Source organism: Ostrinia nubilalis, chromosome 9 (genome assembly GCF_963855985.1).
Source record: "Ostrinia nubilalis chromosome 9, ilOstNubi1.1, whole genome shotgun sequence".
NCBI classification, from domain to species: Eukaryota; Metazoa; Arthropoda; class Insecta; order Lepidoptera; family Crambidae; genus Ostrinia; species Ostrinia nubilalis.
In genome coordinates this window covers 7,520,194-7,546,569 of record NC_087096.1, presented here as the reverse complement: position 1 = coordinate 7,546,569, position 26,376 = coordinate 7,520,194, and the positions used below count along the sequence as shown (strand labels likewise).

At 36.2% G+C, this 26,376-nt stretch overlaps 1 protein-coding gene across 4 annotated transcripts; it reads right to left on the bottom strand.

The window, feature by feature from the left end:
• Nucleotides 1–748: 748 nt before the first annotated feature.
• Nucleotides 749–25,454, bottom strand: LOC135074967 (chaoptin-like). 4 transcript variants are annotated; one of them, XM_063969331.1, is made up of 6 exons: nucleotides 25,226–25,454; nucleotides 7,733–7,906; nucleotides 5,777–5,921; nucleotides 5,587–5,697; nucleotides 2,508–5,500; nucleotides 749–1,454 (listed from the first exon to the last, which is right to left on the bottom strand). In XM_063969331.1, the coding sequence occupies exons 2-6, from the start codon at nucleotides 7,902–7,904 to the stop codon at nucleotides 1,168–1,170; spliced, it is 3,708 nt and encodes a 1,235-aa protein (XP_063825401.1). In that variant the 5' UTR covers nucleotides 7,905–7,906; nucleotides 25,226–25,454; the 3' UTR covers nucleotides 749–1,167. The 4 variants fall into 4 exon arrangements, with proteins under 4 accessions (XP_063825401.1, XP_063825402.1, XP_063825403.1 ...); XM_063969332.1 differs by lacking the exons at nucleotides 7,733–7,906; nucleotides 25,226–25,454 and adding an exon at nucleotides 7,378–7,439; XM_063969333.1 differs by lacking the exons at nucleotides 7,733–7,906; nucleotides 25,226–25,454 and adding an exon at nucleotides 7,237–7,304.
• Between the last annotated feature and the right edge of the window lie 922 nt (nucleotides 25,455–26,376).

The following is a 26,376-nucleotide window of genomic DNA, read 5'->3' as shown; positions in this document are numbered from 1 at the left end:
GGAAATCGATTAGCCTTGTTAGTAATGACAGTATTTTCCCAAAATTGAGACCATTTATGTTAGAAAATGATTTCTAAAAATTTATCTAATTACTTACTCACTTAGACCCAAATTGAACATGGCTTGAAAACGTAATTTTGGGTTTACATACATCCAATCTCGTTGGACCCGTTTCTCGCGCCATTGATCGTCTCGTTTTCTCTATAAAGAGGATAATTTGAAGAGCATGGGTAAGTATATTATAGGTCAAATCAATCGCAACTTTCTCTTAGCTAAATTCGATAACCATTCGTTAAACAAGTTACGTAGTACATTCCTATTATTACCAATATTCTCAAGATGTGATTTCAATTTCTGCATTGATTCCCGCTGTGTATAAACAGAATGTTGGAATACTATTACGTTGAATTCAAACTTTTTAGTTGCTTCACGAACTATTATAATGTTACCGGGGATTGTTATTATTTAAGTAGCAACAATTTTCGAACCAGTTCGACAGTGCTAGAACAAAGTGAAGCAATTTGCTTTGAGCTCTTGCACGGGGATTAAGCATGATGCTCCGGGGAGCGGGTGCTGTTGAAATCACAATGCGCATTATAATGTTGCTGCGCTATACTATCCCCCAACAAAGGCCCACTTAAACACAGTTACACAATTATTAAAGACATCTCTCCGGATTACCCACGCTTGACCTACATTCAGAATCAAAGGCGGAATAATATTTTGGAAAAATATTTAATTTTATACATATTTACAAAGGTAACACATTGTCAATAAAATTCACTACTTAAAATTTACAAAACGATAACTTATGAGATCGTATTCACCTAATAGGTACGCTTAATATAGGTAGTTTGTAGTATACATTTAAAGTAACGTATTGAATTCTGCGAAACTATTAATTGACTTTAATAAAACAAAACGTGATTAATTTACATTTACACACACCTTATTAGAAAATACGTTCCTTAGAGAATTCCATGCATTAGATGAACTCTTATTAATTACACTACCTATACACGCCGACATACCTACATAATATTCCAGTTGTACCGTGTATAAAATTGTTTTCAACTACAGTCCGTCCAATTAAGTAATTTTACTATAGACCTTGTGATTGAAACATATTTACAAGTTATCTAAAGTGTAGCGATGGTTATCGTGGTATCATCTAAGGATGAGGGTCCAGAGAGCTATGACGACTGTGTAAACTACGTCGGTGTAGTTTGGTTGGGCGTCGCTGGAGAGAGCGCTGGCGTGGCATTCTGCCTCGTCGGCGCGCAGCTGAAGTAACGGCACGTGGCGGCCATTTTGGTCTTTGCAGGTGGCGCTGCGGACGGCCCGACGGAGCTCCGTCCCCGCCTCGTTCTCTTGTAGCCATCGACGGAGCCAAGCCCCGAGCCAAGCTAGCTCGCACTCGCAGCGGAGAGGGTTGCCAGTCAGTATTAGACCACCTGTAATAATTCAGCCATTTATTTTTCCATCATCGTAGGTACCGAAAAAGGAAACTCGTGTAAAAGGAAACTTTTCAAATAGGTATAAAAAAAAATAGGTATGTATTTGATAAATGAACACGTCCCTAAATTATATTCAAATGTTTCACCATTTTTATGGTGACTGTACGTACATTGAGACAGACACATGGGAATTTTGGTTTCAAAACTAAAGTGCAATGTTCGTGTCATATAGATAAAACTTGCACTCGAAAGGAAATATGATTCTTTTACGTTTTCCAAACGTGCCTGATATACAAAGGTGGGCTTGCAACTTATTACCATTTTCAGGCCACAAATCTTACGCCAGGAAATAGATGCCCAGCATACTAAGTGAACACTTGCGACTTATATTTTTATGACTACACCTTGAAAGTAGTTCGTAAACTTGTAAGTGTATTATAAATAAAACAACATTTCTCGCACCACAATCTGAATGTGATCTCGTAAATAATGCGAAGGAAGTTAACAACACTGCCTTACAACGAGATAAGTTCCTATTAAAAATTAAAACCCATTACGAAAGACTCCATAAAGTTTAATAAAGATTGTACAAAGTCTTCAATGCTTAAATTGTTGAAGAAGACAGATTGCCTAGTTAAGTTATATGGTAACATTATTCAAATATGAATGTTTTGTATTCGTACCTGCTACCAAATCAGTAGTTTGTGTTAAATTTGAATTCCTGTCAGGAAAACATTATTATGTCGATAGCGTTAACGTCGACAATATTGATGAACTTTGGCTGCGGAGCGAGCAACAGTAATTCGACCTTATTTACCTATTCACTGAACTATTTTGATTGATTAAACCGTGATTAAACCACAACACGAAACCCCATCTATCATAATTTATTATTAAATGTTTGTGTACCTGTCTACACACGTATTATCAGTTATAGACGCACACGTAAAACGTTTTGTCGGTAGCTTCACACAAAGTTATTAGAACTTTTCTTATTACATTAATAGGGCAAGTAGAAATTATTACACCTTTGGTTAACTTCATACGTACCCGATAGTAATTTAGTTGCTACGTGACTCCAGCTCGTGAAATTTGGATAGAAGATGGCAGGATTAAGTGTCGTGAGTTGATTATAACTTAAGTCGACGCCCAATTGCGGAATCTGCCCTAAATGTTTCATAAACTCCGTTGGTAGTTTCGTCAGAGATGTAGCAGTTATCCTGATGAATATTTCTTGGCTGCTGGCAAATGATTCGAATGCCTCATCATTTATGCGCTTCAGGTTCGCGCCTCTTATTTCTAAGTAGCGGATGTTTCTCGCGTCGACCCCATGGAGCTGCGTGTCCATGACATTATCCGTCCAGTGTATCACTAACTTGTACAGGGATGGCAGGGACGAGGTGATGTTACAAATGCGGAATGTGGAGTGGTTTATGGTGGACCACGACTGAAGATGCAACGATCTCAAAGATATTAGGGGACGGAAGGAATTTTGGTCAACTATGTCTAAGTATTTAAGTCCATTTAAATTCAAATGAGACAAATTATTCAACCACTTGAAGCTATTTGGCGTGATTCTCACTATAGGGTTGAATGATACATCGAGTACGTTCAAATTGGTTAAATGTATCCACATCTTTGGCACTAGAGAGGTAAGACGATTATGACTTAGATCTAAACTGCGAAGGTTCCCTAATCGTTTAACATCAGTCTCTTTAAAACTGTTTATGTAATTTGAAGTTAGATTGAGACTAGTTAAGTTTGTCAAAGGTAGATAAGGCACTGACTTTAAACTTACATTTGCAAGATTCAAATGCCTCAAGTTGGGGAGGTTGTGAAACAGTTCCTTAAAGTTTGCCTTTATAGAGTTGAACCCCAGGTCCAGTTCGCGCAGCCCTCCGAGGCTCGAGAACGTGTTATCAGATAATACAGTTAGCAAATTGTGGCCTAAATTTAAATTTAATACGAATTGCGTGTTCCGGAATATGTTGCTATCTAAGTACTCGATCCTGTTGCGAGACAGATCGAGGTACCGCAGCGTGAAGCCGATCTGGGACAGCGCCGTGACGGGGAACAGCGATATATCGTTGTGACTTAGATCTAAATGCTCGATTATAGTGTTTTTAAACACATCTCTTGGAAGTAACCGTATATTATTATGATCTAACTTTAAATATCTTAATTTATTTAAATTACAAAATTGCTCTACGGACATCTGAGAAATTATATTAAATGAGAGATCCAATATTTGCACAGATATAAGATCAGAGAAAGATTTTCTTTTAATACTATTAATATTATTCTTGTGTAAATCTAGAATTTCCAAATATATCGACTCTCCGAATGCTTCACTGTTAATATGGGTGATCTTATTATGAGATAATATAATTTGTCGTATTGAAGATTCTATGTTCATAAAGAAATTGTTTGGCACATCTTGGAATTCGTTATACGAACCGTCAAATATGTTAATGGATATCGTGGAGTCTCCGTCGATATATTTAATGTGATTTCGGCTAACGTTCAAAGTAAACGTTATATCTGGATGTGAAACGTTATAAAACGAATTTACTGATAAATAAGTGAAGTTGTTGCCTTGGAGTTCCAATATTTCCAATTTCGGTAAATTAGCAAAGGTCTCAGCTTCCATCGAATCGATTATGTTACCCGCAAGAGATAAATATCTCAAGTTTGGTAAGTTTGTGAAACTGTGCTTAGTTAAGTTATTGATGCGGTTATAAGATAAATCCAAGTTCCTTAAGTCCGGCATATACGCGAACGTGCGACTGTGCAGCGAACTCAAAAAGTTGTACGCTATTCTAATATTACTCAAAGGTAATGAAACATTTTGATAGTCGTCGTCTACAACAATATCTACGATTCTATTGTAATCTAAGTTCAGATATTTCAGATATGGAAATGTAGAAATATCCGATAACCGAAGAATATGAAAATCGTTATTATCAAACGATAAAACGTTAAGATTTTCCAGACCTTCATCCACTTCAAACGGAAAATAACCGCTGAAAAGAGTCGAAGACGACTCTAATACTTGCAAGGAGCTAGTTACGTTGGAAAAAGATTGTGGATGCACATAGTACAGGTCGTTAAAGCTCAGATTAATCTCCTTTACTGGCATTGTTGCCGGAAAAACATTCTTATAAATCTGCGCAATCCTGTTACCCCTCAAATTGATGGTACCGAGAGAAGTGGTCCAGTATAGGAATTCGTTGGGTAACAAATTAGATATCCTGTTGTAGCTTAAGTCGAGATAACGAATGGAGCCGGGTTCCAGCGTTTGAAGTGCAGTGGGTATTGAAGTTAAAAAGTTGCCGGCCAGTGAGAGCGTCTGAATCCGGCTGGGGAGAGGAGGGGACTCCTCCAGCTGGTTGTAAGCCAGCGATAAATGGCGGAGCCGCGCGACCTGGGCCAGGCTGTCCGGCAAGTGAGACAATTTGTTGTGCTCCACTTCCAGATGCTCCAGTGAGTTTCTCAACGACAAAAATACGTCCCGATAAATTGAACTCAATTTGTTGTATGAAACAGACAATTTCTCAATTCTGTTATTGGTATACACTAGTCTCGGTATAACAGTAAGTTCGTTAAGATCTAATATAATTTGTCTAATTTGAATTTCTCTCAGCACTGGAATATCTGAGGAGTCATTAATTTTATTATTACTTACGTCTAACTTTTCAATCTTTTTGTTTCTGTTGCTCGAACAAGTGGAATTAATGTTGAAAGTAATAAAATTATGCCGCAAATGTACGGACTGTAATCTGGGAAGATTAAAAAGTAAGTCACACGAGACTTCGTGTAAGAAGTTGTTTGATAGCTTTAGGATTGTGATGGAGGCTGGTAGGGATTCAGGACTGATGGTGCGGAGATGGTTGCCGTCCAGGTCTAGTTGCGACAGGTGATAGAGGGTCGTCAGGGCTTGCGCCTTCAGGTGAGTGATTTGGTTGTTGCTCAACGACAAACTAGTTAGCGTTTCTTCCAGGTGATGCCATCTAACTTCAGCTCCAACATGCGCTATGTTATTGCTAAAACAATTTTATTTTGTTAATGAAGTTAAGTTAAACGCTCAAGTAAAACTTTTATACAATTTAGATTCAAAACTCGTACTTACTTCTGCAGATTTAACCAGTTTAAAACTTTTAAATCTTTCAAGCCTTGCTGCGGTATTTCAGTAAATTCGTTGTAACTGAGGTCTAGCGAGGCTAGAGTACCAGCCATAGAGCTGCAAACAAATGATGGTTATTAAAAAGTGCATTCGGGGAGAAACGTTGCTAAAGTTTTGCTATAATACTAAAGCTTACCTAAATGCATGTAATTCGATGTGGTGCAATTTGTTAGCTACTAAAACTAAAGTTTGTAATCGTAAACCGTCCAATGCACTTTCAGGTAACACTTCCAGATTTGACATACTGATGTCCAAATGTTGCAGTTCTATACGCGGCCATTCTGAAAAAGAAATAATCGATCAGTGGAAAGCAAAAAATATAAAAGCTCCTTCATAAAGTTTTCCCTTTTATTTTGTGGGTGCTGCATAATACAGGAAATGTTCCCTCACTCTGGTTGAAATGTAAATGTGCTTGAGGAATTCAAAACCTGCGTTTGAGAGTGAAGTAACATTCCGACAATATTTCGTCAGATGCGCCTCATAAAACTGGCTCAAGCGCGAGTGGCCTTATGAACAACACACATGTGTTGTACTGTTCTTTTGCAGTTATTACTAGAACATTTCGTATTCAGCTAGAAACACTGGAATAAATCGCGTGTCAGTTGGGAATATTCATCCGAATGAGCGTGTTGGAAAGCATGCCTAGAGAGGATAAAATAACACTAACTCACGGAAATATTTAATTGAGATAGGGAAAAACCAGTTAATATTTTAACAAAAGATCTTTAACAGTGTCGTAGCCAGGAAGTTAAGAATATTAAACGCAGATTTGCTTATCATGCCGCCATCGCTTCATGTCAATATTTGTATTTGTTGGTTTACTTGAGTTATTTACCTTTGAAACGCAAAATGTGGCTCTTTACTGTAGCATGTGGTAGCTTATGAGTAAACTGTACTTTATGTTCTGCCCGTTTAGTAGTCCTACACACACTTTAAGGCATACGTAAATAGTTGTTTATTGCCATAAATGGCTTTCTGGAAGCCATATCAGCAGACAATTTAAGACATGGGCAGCGATTCAGCACACAATATCGTAGATACAATAACACTGCAACCTGCTGGGCTGGCGTACTTCTCTAGTCACTACAGTGACTTAGTGAGACGGTGCACTTAGGTCTGGGAACCTGTGTCGTGCCACGGCTCCAGCCGCTGCATTTCCACGTATCATTACTCGTGGACCTGTGCAGTACCGTCATGTGTACCTGGGAACCTGTGCAGTAGCACGGCGATGCAGGAAATGTGCGCGGTGCGGCAAGAGCACAGCGGGCTATTGGCGCACGGCACCAGCCGCTGCATCTCAACGTATAATTACTTGTGGACCTGTTCAGTGCCGTCGTGAGTAGGTATCTAGGAACCTGTGCAGCGGCATAGCGATGCAGGGCATGTGCACACGGCCTGAGTCGCTGTATCTCTATGCATCAATTACTTGTTGACCTGTGCAGTACCGTCATTTTTACCTGGAAGCCTATGCGAGTTTACATGTGCGCGGCGCTCGGCAGAAGCACAGCAGGCTGTTGGCGCACGGCTCCAGACGCTGTATCTTGACGAACTTAGCTAAAGCGTGCTTATTGATCTGTGCAGTACTGTAATTTTTACCTGGGAACCTGTGCAGCGGTACGGCGATGCAGGACATGTGCACGGCGCGGCAAGAGCACAGTGGGCTGTTGGCGCACGGCTTCAGCCACTATATCTCAACGCATAATTACTTGTGGACCTATGCAGTGCCGTCATGTGTACCTGGGAACCTGTGCAGCGGCACGGGGATGCAGGACATGTGCGGGGCGCGGCAGGAGCACAGCGGGCTGTTGGCATACGGCTCCAGCCGCTGTATCTTCGACGCATCATTACTTGTTGACCTGTGCAGTGCCGTCATGTGTACCTGGGAACCTGTGCAGCGGCACGGCGATGCAAGACATGTGCGCGGCGCGGCAGGAGCACAGCGGGTTGTTAGCGCACGGCTCCAGCCGCTGTATCTCAACGCATCATTACTTGTGGACCTGTGCACTGCCTCAGCCGCTGCATCTCGATGCATCATTACTTGTTTACCTGTGCAGTACCGTAATTTTTTACCTGGGAACCTGTGCAAGTTTACCTGGGAACCTGTGCAGCGGCACGGCGATGCAGGACATGTGCGCGGCGCGGCAGGAGCACAGCGGGCTGTTGGCGCACGGCTCCAGACGCTGCGGCGCCAGCGCGCCCAGCAGCAGGCACACCAGTAGCGCCGCCTTCTGCAGCGCCCGCGCGCAAACATCGCCCAACACCATCACTGGAACAAAGATTAATCAACAATAAATACCTACCTATTGATTGATCTATTTATGTATGAAAAACAATTGACTGCCATGACTGGATAAACAATGCGCGATAATATAGTGCTACGTTGCAAAAAAGAGAGAATAATAGAGTTCTGTCGCATTCCTTGGAAAGCTTACGGTCAGCAGTGTGCTACCTATTCGCTGAAATAAAAATGATGACATTATAAAATGTATTGTACATTTTGCCTAATGCTCAAAAAATCGTTTAATAAGTAATGCTATCCAAGTGATACACAATCCTGTGAAAATTATTGAAATAAGCTCACTCTGCTAATAAATGGAAAATATTTTTACTATTTAATAATCGGATGAACAGCAATGCAGTAAACATATCACAGCCCAAATTGATATTTTATAGGCTCAGTTTTCATCCTAGGATAACATGTTGGTATGATGAAATCTTCCTGTAACAAATTGAATTCGACGCGGCCTGTGACCAACTAAATGTTTCGTGTAGAGCCGCAGGCAATGGTGAGTTTTTTATATTTCCACTCCACGTGTATAATTACTGTAAACGCCGCCTCTGTTCCAAGAACGCGTTGTTTTCAAACTAATATGAGTGGAAGTCTTGCGGCTGAAAATGTTATTACGGCTACTTATAAATAAGTATACAACAAGTGAGATTGCCACACCCATTGCGGTTCAATGAGGGTTGGCGGACTAGTGCGCCCAGAGTGGACATTCTCGCCAACCTTATGGGCTCTCCGACATGGCTTAACGACCTCTATCATAATTAATTATAGCCGAAGCCGAGGTCAAGAATTGGGGATATAACTACGGCCTTTATAAAAGAGGGCTCAGAATAAAGATAGTAGTTATACTGAATGAATACGATATTTTATTATCCCCAATTTCGTTCGCTCCAAGCCGCGGAGTAAAGCTAGCTAAAATACGATCGCGGCAACGTTGATTCAAGTGCTTCAATTGTTTGAATGACTCTCCCAAAGCTACATCACTGCTTTGATACCGATTTGTACTTTTTGTTCATAACATTCGATGTGTCTGCGTATTTTCAACTTAGATGAACGAAGAAGAGCTACTACGTTTATTGATACAAGTAGGGTTGTGTTTAGTCTTGCAAACGTTATTACATTATAAATCCGATGTTTTCCCGAGGAAATACGTATTTATTTGGTATGCCAAATTGCTAAGGTCTGTTACGTAAATACTTATGTACTTAGGTATTAAAGTAAAATACAAGGTTATTTGTATAGGTATTATTAAAACACTGTGCATACTTATATTTATACTTATGAGTGAATATTTGCAAAGAGGTAAATGAGAGCAAAGCTGCTTTGATACAGCGTATTGTAGGTACTTCCATTATTGACCACAACATGCCCAAAGCCAAATTTAAAATTTATTGAAAAAAAATCATGTCATGTGTTGAGCGGCATTCGTCGAGCGGGATTAAAAATGTAATCTGCCTCGGTGTGATTGCGAAATTGCATATCGACTGCAGTCGATCACAGTTCACCATAGCACCATGCTCGTGGATAGAAGCCGGCGTAAAATTGCATCACGAATTCTGTTTGCGACCGCATCTATTCATTGAAATTTCTGCCCACAACATCTACACATCTGCAGTATGTTAAACAAACAACACTAATCATTTACGTGTTTTGAATTTATAATAACTGACACTACTAAACGGCTATCTGTAGATAAAGCCTACGTTGTAATGACTATTCATAAAGTTAAAGTTCGGTTTTACATTCATATTTTAATTCGAGCGTGGTTTGTAGGTAAGCTAGATATTCTAGATAATATTAAACTATTTAAGTGTTGAGCCTAACTATGAAAACAAAGTATTTTATTATTAAAATGGTATTAATTGTGTTTATTGGTATTCTCTTTCATGATCTATGTACTTTTGGATGTGTCTGATACACTTTTCATAGCAGTTTTTCCTTTCTGCCTGAGGCACCTCCAAAGCATGGTTTTTGAGCGCATGAACAGTTACTTCTGTCCACTTAAATCGCTGTCCACGCATTTAATTTTAATATATGGGTATCAAAATAATAGTTTGGATTCCAAGTAAGATTTTAGTAATGACTGACCCAGTTTATTTCATATTTTAAGTGTTCTAATAGTCAGTTGTATGACAAGACGTGGAAAATCCCACTTTTTCATCAAGAATGACGATTTTACTGTGTTGGTCAGTTTTCCTTATTATACTGAAGACTTTTGACAGTTAGTAGCGATTTACTATTTTTATAAATTTTATAACCATTATAAATTTCTATAGTGACGTTTCTGTCAGATTATCAGGTATTCCGGAAAAATAAGCGACCGTAAGTTTTAAAGTGTTCCGAGCGCTTGGGACTTTTGTCGGAATTGGTTCACCTTAAAACACCTCAGTAGCCGATTGCTGTTTATTTTCAGGATCTTAAGCGTAGTTCCTTGGTTCGTCAACTGTCATAATTTTAAAAACTGCTTTTGAAGCTCTTTAAAGGTATTTTGCAAGCATTTACAAGGACTAATCGACACAAGCATCCTTTTGAGCGTTTGAAAAATTTTGTGACATCCAACGAGAAAAAGTCTTATTAATGATAATAATGATCATGCAATATTTAATTACTGCTAGTGGAATTAATGCCTAGGGTTGTCTCAATCCTTAGATTTTTCTGACAACATCAATGTTTTCTGCCACTATTATCTACTCATTTTGGACGACTTTCACAAAGTTTGCTGGTGAGCCAATGATATACACTATTATATTTACTAAACTAGCGTTTTACAATTGTAAAATATAGCTCTTCATCACCAAAAATTAAATTTAGCTGACCGCTTCAGTTTTGTATTGATTATCCACGTCCTAAGTCATAATAAATCTCCGCACGAAAATTTCCGCAAGTCAATTCCATATTCATGTGGTCAAGATAATTTTCAAATTTATATTAATAATATAAAACGTGCTCAAATGATAAAAAGTTTTGAATAAGGTTATAGTCAAGAATGACAAACTTTTCAATAAAAGTATCAGATATCGTCTAACAACACGTATGTTGTCAAGGCTCACAACTTAAATAGTGCCCTACGTAACATAAATTGGTTTAAATTACAATGAAATTACGTAGATTTAGCTAAAAATTACTGAGCAAATATTTTGTTTTGTGTAGGCGTTTGTCTATCTTGTGGGCTGAGGGCTTAGAGCCAATGTCAGAACTAATTGGATGGCCAAAAATAGAAAATAACCACATACACGGTTAAGACGAGGAAAGTGACGCTTGTCTTGTGGTGAGACAGAACAAAGAACTTTGTGTCGTTGCTTGGCTTGGATAATACTTATTAATTAAACATTCAAATTCCGCCATTAATAATTAATTTAATAGTAAACATTTAAAATATCGCTTTGGCTTGTTCATTATGTTATAATCATAACAAACAACATAAAAAATTTGATTTAGGTACGCTTTAAATATTGTCATTCTAAAACTATTATTTAATAAAAGTTTTTGATACAGTACAAAAATTACAAAAATGAAATCGACAAGCTACAATCTTTTACTTTTCTTTAATTCTTAATCTAATAAATTAAAGAAAAGACAAAGATTTAAAAACATGACTCCCTATGTTCGAAAATACTATGATTCAGAGAATTAATTTTTACAAATTAGTCAAAAGCAAACTTTAAAATTTATCTGCCTGGACCTTGAAAATAAATATTGAAAAGCAAAAACCCTAAATTAAATCTTGAAATTTGTTTAATCAACTAACAAGAGCTTTCCTTTACAGGCTACCGAACCAGTAAACTGATATTAATTAAATTTAATTAACTGAACTTCGATCGACTATAATTAAAGGAGTGTCTTGTGTTCGTACACTTATTTTCCCTGGGGTGTGAAATGTGAATGTAAAAATTAAAATTACGCTATGTCTGCGTGAAATACAGTTTGTCACAAATCGTTATAACATAAATTATAGCCTATATGTTATTCTGATGTTAAATAATAATACTGTAAAGTTTCATCAAAATCCGTTTAAAGTACGGCCAACGAGAAGCAATACCAAATGTAAACAAACCCAATGTCATTGTCATTAGGAATAGTAGGGGTGGGTTGCACCACCTATCTTTAACGGTAACTATGACGATAACCGGTGCTTTTTGTATGGAATTTGACAGAGTTTTGACGTTTGTCAAAGTTAAAGTAAGATGGTGCAACCCAGCTTACGGGTTTGACTTTGACATATTTTGGCGGGAGAACGAGACATTACGACAAATACACAAGATGGGAAGAGACAGAATAGATTGTCAATTCAAAAGTCGAATCGACCTTTTGTATCGCTTCTCGTTGGCCGTACTTTAGTAGTTTTTGCGTGAAAGAGTAAAAACATCCTTACAAACTTTCACATTTATAATTATTAGCAGGATAGGTCGATCTGGGACTTGCATGAACCAATTAAAATCCAGGCACAAAATATTTTATAAGTAGGACATATTTTTTTACAGCCGTTATATTAATAACAGAGAATTTAATCCGTAGTTAAACTGTCCAGAAGATTGGACATTTCTGTGTTTTGACAATACATATATTGATCACTAGAATATATTTCCTATAATTAATATTCGACGATCATCGTCAATTTATCATCAAACATCTCTAGGGGGAAATACACTTTGAATATAAATGGGTGTAGGATTTTCTTTTGTTGGTGTTTGCGGGGTGTTATGTTATCGAAACAAAGAAACAGACGTCTTGTATATTCTATAGACCTGTCCAGTTGCCATAACGGTTCCCAATATTACAAAAAAGGTCTTGGAAGTGGATTGTTAAAACAAACAGCACAATTTAACTTAATGAGGATACAAAGAAAGAGATTCTAACTTTCCGGTTCAATTTTATACTGTTAAGCAACGGTTTGCAGTTCTAGGTTGCAAAAATAGATAGCAAGATGTACTCGTATTTGTGAATTACGTAGTTAGATTTACAATCTAACCTAGCTCACTGTTAGTTTATAATCTCACGCGCTATTATAAACTGTCAGAGTTCGCAATTTCACGTTGACATCACAAAGACAGAGAGAAATCAAAATGCTTTCACCGTCCTAAAATATTCGTTAGCTGACTGCAGTGATGGTTTCTCAGAAGTTCTACACAAACGAGTATAGGTATCTACTGCATACAAGAGCTTTGATGAAAATCATACAGAAATATGGGCTGTCAGATCCAGAATTATTAAGGGAGGATCCGGTAACAGAGAGGACATAGGATTCATTTCTGACCTGTTATGTCTTCGGAGAGACGTAGCAGAACTATATTATTTAGGTAAAGCTTTAGAAATGCCAATTTTACTCGTAACTTAAACTCTGTATACCTATTATGATTCAAAATCAAAAATATCTTTATTTGTTTAGACTTATTAAATTAGTTCTTACAAATCGTCAAAATGCTCATAGGAGCCTTTAATATCTTAATATTTTTTGCACTAAGTACCAGAGCAGCGAGACAAAAATTTGGCAAGTGCTTTTGAAGAACGTATTCCATAGACTTATACAACTTATTTGGGTAGTTTGGAATGATCACAGCCGAGATAGAGATCCTTGTGCAAAGACTAACTATAGTTGTCTGTTTGTAAAGTTTTCCAGGATAGAGAAACCTAGTTTGTAAGTCGGAACTCTAATTAGTTAGCGTCGCGTTCTAGGCATTCGTGCATTGTTAATGTTAGTAGTGGTTACAACAACTCCACTTATGATATTTTGGCCTAGTTGTATAATTGCAATATTTTGACCCCCGTTTGTGATATTAATAATACTTACTTAGAAAGAAAGTGTTAGATGCTGCAAATATTTATAACTTTAGTAACCATTTACGGAAGCGTTGTCATGTTATTAATAAATCAAATAGTTACTTTTGTTGATTTTTAATTAAGTGAATTCGTTTAAGCTGTTTCGGAAGGTATACAACTCGCCATAATAGTAATTTTGTATGAGAGCGAGAAATTTTTTTTTCATTCTATTAGAAACATTTTAGTATATTCACATAGTAGCCAATATTTGATACATGAAAGCACCAAAAACCCAATATAAAACATGTAGGAAATCATTCCATTAGTTTTCAACTTCATTTTGCCAAATTATCCCTCTTACTTAGTGAATATTGGATTAGGTATATCAGAAACCAACTTACAAAGTTATGTGCAAAAATATAGGGAAAAGTCTTAGCAAGGCGTTCTCAAATGTCCTTTATCCGATTCAAATTCTTTGAACTTTTGTGTTCATTCGAAATCAGACAGAGAGGGAAAAAATTGATTTTTTACACACGAACTCTCAAAGAGAATTTATTTGATAGCAAAAGTTGTCGGGTTATTTACGTCCTGTGAAGGTGTTTTATGGTGGGCTAAAAAGTAAAGATTGGAGAGGCGCCAAGCGGGAGGACTAAATGCTCCTGCTTCGGAGGTTGACTTACGGCAATGCGTTTGCGCGATGCACGACGAGCGTTCATTTTGATGACAGTAAGTGGAATATAATGCAAGTACAGCGACAATAAACAAACCACATCTTGCTAAATTATGTCGCATATTTTGTTTAGTTGGTATTTCGACTTTTTCGATTTCGATTCTTTTAATCTTTAGATTTATTTACGACATTTGGAAGTTCAGTGAGTGCGTAGCGATATCGGTTTACGCGTTGTTCCCTCCTAATGATTTAGTTTGTCTGTTTGTTGAAAGATTGTGTATTCAATATCGGTGGTAACTAAATGTTTTATTTAATATTTTGTAAGTTATAGGTGTTATTTGCTACAGTCATATATGGTCTGGTGAGTTGTTTACTGTAGGTACATTGGGAATTATTCATAAGCATGAAATTTTCATAGCTACAAAGGTAATAAGAGAAGGAATGGAACGACTAATTAAGTAGATAACTCTAATAATTGAAGGGTACAGTAAAATAATTACGTCAATTTGACTTTGGACAAAAAAATATAGACACGCAAGTTATTACGGTGGCCTTGGACCAACATTTTTATTGATTGTTTACTCCTAATTATTCTAATACACTACATTTTGTCCACTAACAAAACTTTTCCATAATACATTTATAACCCTTTATACCTATAATGTGGAGTATCGATTGAAGTATGTAAAAGTTTTCCATGTCGTAGATATACTTACTTGATACGTGTAAAAGCACCGAATGATTTTAAAGAGATGATAAAAAATACTTCAAAGTTACTTGTGGTTTAATAACAGTAATGTAAGAACAAACGCTTAAAAACCTAATTTGCGTTATTTTGGAAATGATATTTCAAACCTTATTTACCTGCAAATAAAAGCTAATTTAAATAATCTTGGAAAATAAACAGTCACGAGCACGACTCTCCCGAGGCTCTGGGCCATTAGTGCGAGTTGGATCAAGATTGTAGTAGTTTGCCGAGACGTACACACTCGTATACGTGCCGTACTTAGCCGCAACTTTTATCCAGCCTGTATAAGGTATGTACTGATTACTTAATTTAAACTCTGTTGTTTTAGTCCAAGGTTTATTCTTAAAAAGTTTGACATCAACAGCGATAACTTCTATTCTATCTATATAAAGGATTCGCGTTATTTATTAACAGCTGTATTTATAGAGTCGACGCTCAAAATGTTTTTAATTTGCGGGCAGTTTGACGGCGCCGCGAACGTTATTCACATGGCAACACCATTCTCTATTTAAATTTTGTCCACTGCATTTCCTTTTAGCGCAGTAATTGAAGCATTAGGCACTGGGGACTGGGATGTGAAAAGGATGGAAAAAATAAACGAAGTAAAGAAAGAAATTAAAAGATGAAAGAGACCGTAACGAAGTGCTGCGTCGAAAAAGTGAGAAATTATTTTAAGACATTTGAAGCAGTAATAAGTGGCACAAAAGTTTTTGCAGAGATTTCCACGTTAAATGGTAATCTGGGAAATTTCCAAGTGCCACAATCGGATTAGCCGTCACCTTAAATGTATTTGGGGAATTTCGGGATTATTCAGATTGAAAATTTTATCTCATCATTATTAGCATCGTTGTGGCGGATAATGTTATCTTTGAAATTAACTGAGGTACGAAAACAGACGCAAAGTCAGAGGCACGGGCGCAAAGTCAGTGGCACGGGCGCAAAATTACGAACTCTGATTGATGGGTTGCTAGCAATTTTGGTAAAGATGTTTGAATTTCGAATGGCATGAAATAGCTGCGGGAAATCGCGTGTACGCTCCGTTTCCTGAACATTCAACAGCCATTTCGAAGTTGGTAAGAAAACGGGTTTTCTAATTGCTCGTTGTTTATTTTTGGTTTTCCCAACCATGACCACAGGTCCATGAAAATAAGTCTGTCATTTTGCATATTGTATTTTGATTTTACATTAGAAATGATTCACAGTAACGTTATTTCAGTGCTCGTTATAGCTTCTTATGCGCGCGAGCCATCGTAACGCTTTGAAATAGTACGTGTGTGCACGCCCATTTGGTTTATTGAAGCGCGAAATGTAGCCCGAATTTGCATTTCCACATGAAAACGCGTTGAAGAAACCGCTAATCTGAGCCCATATACGTTATGGGATATGGTTGAAAAATCTGCTCTTACTGAAGTAATCATTTACGAGCACATATCACATTGCCTAAAGTTTAGGGTCATCATATCTGATTTATGATTAGATAGCGTTACCTGAAATCCAAAGGAACATTATTGTAATTTTATTAATATTTTTCAATATCAATAGACATTTATGTACCTTCCTTTAACAAGACTAGTGTACTAGTTTGATTTCGTAGAATTTCGCATGAGATCCCTTTTTGTTAAGCCTTGGGGTATAATTTGGAGTTTACCTAAAGGGCGAACAGAGGTCTGAGGTTAAGGTAATACTATTATTTTACGAACAAAAACTTTAATGAATACTTAAGAGCCATTTTACATTTTCGTGCAAATTTCTAAGATTTTGGAAGCATGAATTACTATCTTAAGCAACACCCAGAGATTATTTAATTACTGCGAAAGATAGTTCAATTCTTGTTGTTGACCAATAATGTAACGGATTTACTAAAACTCTTTTGATTAATTCTCAGTGCCCCATCTCCCACAACCATTTTACGGAAAAATTGCCGCAGACTCAATTTCAAAGTCCTGTATCTATTATTTATGCTCGTATAATAAGCTTAAAAATATATAGAAATCATCGGACATATATTCTTGTAGTCCAATAATCAAACGGATTCTTGAATTTCATTACCATTATTGAGTAAAATCTAAAAATATTTTGGCAATTTTTTAAGATTTACGTCACATTTTGATCGTGATTTTTGGTTTTAATACACAGCAATAACAGCAATAAAAGTATCCCAAAATAAAGAATATTCATTGGAGAATTGATTTCCACAGTTATTGTTTAAATATTAGTAACTACTTTGTCAAAATATTGATGTGAATATCAGTATAAATTACAATGCGGAAGCCGACATTGATTAGTACGGCGCGAGCGCCCGTCAAGGCAGGACCTGTGTCATTTTTCCCGCCATGACGTTTACGTGTGTTCGTGTCATGAAGCGGAGATTTATACGGCGACCAAATACTTTTGATACTATGCCGGGAGGTCCGTTTTGAGTCGGCCGTTTGGTGGTTCGAAACGGACTAATATGCCGAGAGGTCCCGGGTTCGATTCCTGGCCGAGCAGAAATTGAAATGATGAAATTTAATTTGACGGGACTGGGTGTAACTATGTATTTATGTATGAATTTAATTTAATAAATAAATTATAAAAAAGGTTGTAAGTACATAGTATATCCATTAAGCTAGCACCCTTAACACAAGCATATTAGTTGCTTATTTTGGGCTAGATGGCATTGTGAAATTGTCCAAAGATTTGTTTATTTATTTATCCGCTTTGAGTTTTGTTTCGTGAAGAAGAAAAAGAACCGTTTTGTTTCAAGAGGGAAGTTTTGTTGTTAAATCAATAGTAATAAAAGAGGAAAGATTTGATTATTTGTTTGTTTGAAGGCAATAGGCTCCGAAAAGAAATTCTTTCACTAAATGTTTCCTATGTTGGCTATAAAATATTTTCAAAAACTTTACTCCAAAATCTTCGATAATTGGTCGTTTAATAAATAAATTAGATAACATATTAATATTTTTTTATTGTTTCGAGTACGATTTCAGTACTAGTTTTTAGAAATTCTATGATTTAACTAAAGTGTTATTTTATGCATAATTTATTAACTTCTAAAATATATTCCCTATTGATAGATGACGTGCTTCGTATTTGGTTAAAAAGGTGTAGAATGTTATTTTGAAGATAACTTGCTTCCATAGAGATATAGAAAGATGCTAAGTAATGCGCTGAGTTCGAAACTCAGTGTCAAAGAAATCAAAATATGTGCTCATTATCCACTGCGGTATCAGTATTCAACGTTTGAATAATCTTTAGTAGTATGCAAGCAATGTAAACTGTTTACATTATAACGTCGCTGCTGTCATCATTGCTATCACAAGCAATATGTTCTGTTTTTGGGCATATTGTTGCGACACCGGCTCCGCCCCCTTATCACATTTCCCTTTAGTTTCTGTGATCTGTGTTTGTTTCGAAGTTGATATCAATTAAATATTCCTTAGTGCTTTTGATTTAAATTATTTTTTTTATTTTGACACGTGTTTGAAAAATCAAGAAATAGTCAATAATACAACAAATGAAAACGAAACATTGCATTGCAAGTTGCAATGTTTCAATATTGATGAGGAGATTCCATTGGAAAGTCTGTATTCATTCCTAGGATTCCCCTAACACCATCAAATTCAAGAGAATTCTAGAGAGTGCAGTTTCCCATCTCATGCTTAGGGCCACGGTTTAAAATAGCCTGCAACGGGCAACCGCGTGCGCTGCTCATACTAATTTTCGATACAAAAACAAGTGTTGGCTCACGAGTTTTAGCGGAGTTCCATGTGGTAGCGGGAGTAGACTTAAGGGAAATCTATGCTTCTCCGACGGCCAGTTGTAAGTTGTATGCTCCAGAGTGTGCACACAATAGCCTGGTGATTTTAGCACCCGAAGGAAATGTTTCAATTTTGTTGTAGAAAGATATCATAATTTTGTAAGTATTCAGATATTTAAACATACCTAATAATTTGTAGGTTTTATATTAAAAAATATTATCATATAACAAAATTAATAATTTCTTAGAATAATTTAGTTTTATTAGAACCAGTTTCCACTTCTTCGCGGAAAAAGTCGCGGGCAAAAAGCTAGTATGGAATATGTAGTATTGCCCGCGGCTTTACTCGCGTGAAATTTAGTTTGCTACAGATCGTCATAAATATATTGTTATTCTGGTCGACGCCAGGGATGGATGAGCATCGCTGTCGCTGGCGACAGGGTCTTCTGGTTAAGGGTTCATGACGTAGTTCTCAGGCAAAATGAAATCCACTCATAGAAATTAATAAACTTAGTGTATTCACGAGAATAATTACACACAGCACTAGAGTCGTATCGGAACTGAGTGAACCAACGGTCTTGCGATAGGAACGTCCGACCCGAGTGATAGTTGAACACAAACTGCCTAGTACTGCTGTACTGTACTGTAAAGCTTCATCAAAATTTGTTCAGTAGTTTTTGCGTGAAAGAGTAACAAACATCGAAACATCCATACAAACTTTCGTATTTATAATATTAGTAAGACTTGTAAGAAGAAAGATAGTAAGATGAATTTATTTTAGTTAAGTATTTGTTAAATAATAATAATATTTATTTATTTCTTAGCTCTGTCTGATAATGGATCTGGAGGAGTTGCAATGGCCACCTCCATTGCAACTCCATAACAAAACAATAGAACCCTATGGAGTTTGGGCTTGTGTAATTCGCCTTGACGAATACTTCGTCTAGGTAAATGATATCCAGGGTCCGATGATGGAGCTGCAAGGGGGCAGATTTTTTTTCACTATGTGACTGTCTTTATTTTGTACTTAATATAATATATTTTACATATTATACCTATTCGTGTTTCATTATTAATCGAAATAGGTATAAAAATCTTTAAAAGACTAAATAAACTCTATTAAAATTTTAAATTAATTTATCATGTTTTAATACCTTATTCTACCTTAAAATTAATAACTTATATCAAGTCTTAATACGGTCACGGCTCAAGATTTTTTTGTCCATTTCGGCGTTCTTTTTACTCTTTTGTCGTTGCGTTGACAGTTTGTAGCTAAATTCGCGCGGAATATTTTTGTGAAATGGCTCTTAAACATGAGAAAATCTAATACAAAAAAAGGAAAAGACTTTCCGAATTTTATTTTCCTTTTGAGACCGTAATTGACGTAATTTTCAGATTGCTTTGAATGATTATAAAAAATCTACCCACATATTTTGAAGAAAAAATTAAATAAGGTAGTCTGTCACTTTATGGCCACACAAAAAAGTCGTTGAGTCTACGCTCGCCGCAGAGCCTATTAGGTATAGCTACTTTACTGCTAAGCGCTGCGCTTAAGCGCGGATTTGGTTATTTTCGTGGCTGTTAGAATTACATTAATGTACCATTTCCCAAAAATAAGCAAAGCTTAAAAAGTAAATGAGCGTAAATACGCTTGCCTGCCGCTTAATGACCGGGGAGATGTAGAGCTTGGGAACTGATTTGATTGACTCATTCACGCCGTCGAGGTCTAATAATGTAAAAGGCATACGCAAAATACTCGTTTGAGAATCTTGCTTTATTTGGGAGTAAGGTTCAGAATGTAACATATTGCTAAGTGACATAAAGTCGTATTGCTTTCATTTAAGTAGAGTGCTATCTGTCTATCAGATATCTTAATTTTTGACGCTTTACGTTCTGTTATGTAAAGAACATTTCTTTACAAATTCATTCATTTCACAAACGGCGTCATATTTTGTATAAACGATCACTGGTTCACAATTTGTCAACTACATAAAGAATACCATAGTACAGATATTTCTTGCTTCATATTTGAAGAGGATCGCAACCCAAGCCGATTTAGGGCATACCGTCTTAAAAGCCCTAGCCTACTGTAGCCACAGTTTTGTATAGTAAATATTCGTATACGATGTGTATAGTGTTCGAAATATTTCATTTCTGAATGTGAGAAAATCATAAGGTCTACAAGGACATCCATATTCTTGAAAGATGGTTGTAGAATTGAAATTTCAATTCCACAAACACACTGTGTTGATTTTGTAGCAGTTAATATACATGTTACTGTAAAAGCTCGAACTACGGTTAATCTTAAGATTTAAGTGTAAGTCTTAGGATTTACCGACATGAGTTGGTAAATGTAAGTATTTCTGAAAATACGACGATTTTTTCGAGCTTTTACCATTCGAATTCAGTATATGCTAGGTTTTACCTCTGTCAGCTGGTAGATGTTGGTTTTAGGAATAAAACAATGAGTAATTCTTAATGGGGAATTATAACACGATCGACTAAAAAATAACTTAGCGACTGATGATGGCATACTTACTTTTTTAATAACTTGAGCGGTATGAATTAATTGAGTAAGCGAAAAATTAACTTAACTAACGACGAATATTGATTAATATAATCAAATGCAGAGCCAACGAGCTTACAAAAAGTGGGTTATGTTTAATCCATTTTAGATATTAAAATTCTGTCCGTGCGACTACATTACTAAGTGAGCAAGTAGAAATACAAAGAGGGCAACTTCAATATTAAGATTGATTCGATTTTTTCCAATTGAAGTAATTTCTGATGATGATGATGACGATGAGATGCGCTGAGTTTTTCAACATTTACCGTGCTATTAATGTAAATCCTAAGATTTACCAACGAAATGGTGGTAAGAGTTCGCATCGCAAACCTTTTGGGACATTTACCATTAGAAATTGGTAGATCTTAGGTTTTACTGGAATATCTTAGGATTTACTGCAATTCGAGCTTTTACAGTAACATACATACACGTTTATATTTCTGACATGTGATATGGGTGAGTGAGTATAGGTAATTCAAAATAATTTATGATGTCAATCGATAGTCAAGGACAATTTATTTTATATGTGCTCCAATCCCAAGTTGTGATAAGAAAAACAATGTTTAATAAATCAAATGTTGTTAGTTCAGTTTGGAAGTTTGGAAGATGTGAGCCATCAAGAACAAATTCTTTGTGTCTTTACGAAAATTCAATGCTCGAAACAAAGAAAAAAGTTTCTTTTCAGGGTCGATTTTCAAGTTTGACATATTATTACGATTATTACTGGCAGTTTCTGTGGGATTAATGTCAAAACATCAATTTTAATCTTCTTAAAGAAATTATTTTAAAAATTAGCCCTTATTATAATTTAATAAAAAGTTATAATAAAATCTGTTAGCAAAGTTATAACAACATTAATGGAGGATAAGCTCAAATTATTCATCCATTTTCATTAAAAAATTAACAACCAACAACAAGGTTTTTGTTAATGCATATTTCAGTGTACATTGACGTCGAAATACCTATTAATTGGATCCTTTGCAAGTTACTACAACACTCGAGCTCAATTTCCACACAGTGTATGCAAGGTTTATGTTATGATACTTGATGTTAACAACTTAACCAGTGTTATTTTCTGTTGTACACGGTTGTATTACTATATATACAGTGATATCTGCTTTTGTTAGCATATTTTCGCTGGTTTTAACGTGGGCTTATGATATTTTTTACGTGATGTAAAAGAAATCGTACGCTAAAAGATAGTAAAGTAATTGTTAACGAGCAACATTAACAGCGATACGAGTATATTGACAGCAAGCACGTTTGACAAAGTTGCAGCCATATATTCGTAAATGGTTGCAATGTATTACTTATTTACCTATTGGGGAAATGCACAGTCATAACGCATTGAAATGTCAGTGCTAGATTGCAAAATATTGGAGTATGTCAATTGGAATTTGCCGAAACATTTTGCTTGCCGAGCAATGAGCCAGAGTGCAACAAAAATAGTGATGTGTCGTCATCATCATCGTTATCATTTCCGTCTCAGGATTCCAATGATAGACGTATTATAGCCTAACAAATTTACTTATCGACAAAGGCTCCAATACTAAAATATGTATATTTAAATATACATCTGTTGAATAGGAGGTCAATACGATTTGCTGATTCGCAAGCACTTTACTAGCAATAATAAAATCTGCATCGTGTAAATGGCTAAGGTAATACCAATATTTGCTCGTATCATAAAACAAGTGTAGAGACGAGATAAGTTTCCAGCATAACCAGAGCAGTTTTTCCCAAAGGAAATTGGAATTCAGTACTTACTTGTACTTTCGTGTGAGGTACGAGTAAAACAGGGTAAAATTGTTCGAGGCAAGATATCGTTGCAGTTTTAAACTACAAGTTTTGTCAGATTCCGAAGTTCAATAGATTGGAGTTGTAGTAAATCTACTGGAAAGCTTTTGCGGAGAATTGGAAAGAAATATTGTTATTTCGCTCTATATTTTGAAGAGATCAGCCAGATTATATTTAAGACTTTATCGAAAAATCATATTGGTTACGTCAGTAAGTTGTTTGATATTTGTTTGGTATTTCTATCGTGAATGACATAAGAACCCTGGTTTCAGATATTATGAACAGTCATAAATACCTGCCGTGTATACATTGGAATCGGCTCTGTGACCTCTTGGAGATGTCCCAGTCAATCTTGAATCAAAATCATAGTTATATTTGTGCATCTCTCCTGATAAATGATTTAGGACCCGAATCATGAAAGCTCATCATCTATTCATATACTAGTCTATGAAGAAAATGTTGTAAGTTGAGCTGAGCTGAATGAGGTTCGGGAAAAAATACAATCCCCAGAGCATCACCATAGTTCCTATATTGTACTGGAATCTTATAGGTTTTCTAGTGTTAATTGAAGATATCAAGTTAAAGCCATCAAGGACTAGTAGGTAACCCAAAGTGGACATAAGACAGTCTTGTCTGCCGTAGACTCATAGCCATTGGGGCTTATGATTTCTGAAGAGAAGACCGTGTCTTGTAAATCTAGAAGGGAATAAGCCCAGAGCTAAATGGCGTGGGTTGTTCAGCAAAGGACTAATGTCAGGTAAGGATGATACTGAGTTATGTGATATAAGGATATGTCTTAGATGGTTATTTACCACCTCCCGTCCACAGAGCCATTGAGAAAAAATCAATGATTTTCAATGAGGTCTCTTTATGTTGTTAAAGTTATTGTGTGGAAAGCTATGTCTTAATTTATTTTATATGTTACATTCAATCTACTGATAACATCACGTTCATTTCATATTGTTTCGTTTCATAGTGAACAAAATCATACTCCATACAGAGTTGCTTGTAAATATTATGTCTTGTATTTGAAATGTTAGCTATTCACGCGAGTATTGTAATAAACGAATTTACTACTTAGAATACACATCTCGACTGAGAAGCACTTAACAATAAAATGAAGACGGAAGTTTTTACGACTGTCATTTACGATTCGACTATCTCTGCCATAATTATTGGCATGACTTTTCATATCGGCCTCATTAATAAAGATTTACCGCGTCTTGCATTTCAATAAGGATTAAAATTGTATTTGGAATTATTTTGCCTAATTAGATGTCACAATAAGTATACTTGAAAGGCACTTAAGCCTTATATTAGAACGTGTTTTATATAGAACACGTTTCCAACGACATATCCCGAAATATGGCAGTACTTCGCGGGTTATATAAAATGTCAGAAACAATAAATAACCCTCCGAGATTTTCGCCAGCTTCAGCTCGTATTAAGAAAGTTTAAGTCCTCTTCAGATGGGTGGCAACGTTTTGAGTGCTGTACCTATTCTACTCTCGCAAAAAGGCTTTTAGTTCTGTATACATGATTAACGACGTGTACTTTTAACGTGATAGTAATAATAAAAGTGACAACGTGAAAAACACTGTGTCAGTTCCAACCTATTATTTGTGTCGCTGCAATTTGTTGGACTGCCAATATTTTATTTCCAGTTGTTGAAATCCCGATCCGATTCGAACATGGAAAAGATTTCAAGCGCGTAAATGCAACCAATTCCAAAAAATATGATAAATCTTTTTTACGGTGTGCGCTTCCAACTAAATTTACTTTTATATTGGATCACAGCCGTTTTTGTTATCCCGTAAACTAGTCGTTAACTTTTGACGGTGATTAATTATTTTTTAATTACGTTATTCTTATTTTAATTAACATTAATGAACTATTTAAAGTAAGACATACAATTTTCGATCAATTGTGGAGAATATGGATTTATGATTATAAAACATTAACATTAACATAAAGGTAAATTATTCTGTAATGAACACACAGGTAGCAAAGATACTTACGAACTATTAATCACATCGCATAATCACCAATACGGGACAAATCCAAAGTTTGCTTATAACTATTTTTATGTTTTATTATTCCGCAACTTCATCAGTCACTTGCTTTATCAATCACTGGTAACTGGTTTCGCGAGAGGAACATTTTAAAGTTGGCGCACTGGTGAGAGCGGCGCGCGGAGACGCGAGAGAGGAACGAACAGGAACGAACTGGCACGTCCGAGCCATGCGAGCTTCGTCGTCCAACTAACGCACGGGCCACGGACGGACCAATGCCGAGGGCGGCACGATCGACACTTCAACTCACCTTTCAGGTAGAGCTACGTTACCAAAGTCCTTCATTTTTAAAACATTCGTCCCTCTAATAAAATGTAAGGAAATACCATTCTTTACTTTGTACAAGATCAACAAAGCATGTGATTTTATTACGTAGTTCTTGAACTCACATAAAACCCACGGTCCCATTTCACATAATTAAATTAGGCGGCTCCATAATTTACTTAATACTTATGTGAGCATTTACGGACTTTTGCCATTTGCGGAGGGTCGTATCTTTGTCTTTGCTGCAATGCTTTTTATTCTGTTCCTTATTGTTTACAAAGTTTTTGATGTATTAAGGCGTCCCACGTTTGTATTAAGTCGTGACGAGCAAGAAATTTACTACAATGTTTTGAAATGCTAACCGACTCTGTTGCTTTGTTATGGTCGGATTTTCCTCATTCGCGCGGTTAAAATAATGAATGGTATCATTATTCTTCATGTGATCAACAAAATCTGGTTATTGTATTCATTTTGATGGAGGAACAGTTGAATTTACAAACGCATTCACTTGGAATCCTGTTGGCATATACATGTTACCAGGTAACCTTCCTGTTTCAAACACATGTTGGGTTTCCATCCTAAGCAAACACACCTCACTTCTTATTACATACTTACCTACAACTACAAAGTAGGTAGTAATATATTATACAGGACGGAAGGGATGATTTTATGAAAGGAAATTATGCGTATTTGAGTTAGACGTGTAAAGCAAATACAAATATTATGAATAATTTAGATCGGTAATACTGGCACGCTTCACAATAATGGTATTCAATAAAAGGTTGAGAATAATGAAGGTGATTGTAATAAAAATGTTACCAAAGTAAAAAACA

Bases quoted from the DNA above. Each gene is read 5' to 3' on its own strand.
- LOC135074967 (XM_063969331.1), bottom strand. From the start codon at position 7,904: ATGGTGTTGGGCGATGTTTGCGCGCGGGCGCTGCAGAAGGCGGCGCTA. The intron at 5,698-5,776 runs GTAAGCTTTAGT...ATTTGTTTGCAG, and splicing joins ATCGAATTACATGCATTTAG to CTCTATGGCTGGTACTCTAG. The intron at 5,501-5,586 runs GTAAGTACGAGT...AAATTGTTTTAG, and splicing joins AACTGGTTAAATCTGCAGAA to CAATAACATAGCGCATGTTG.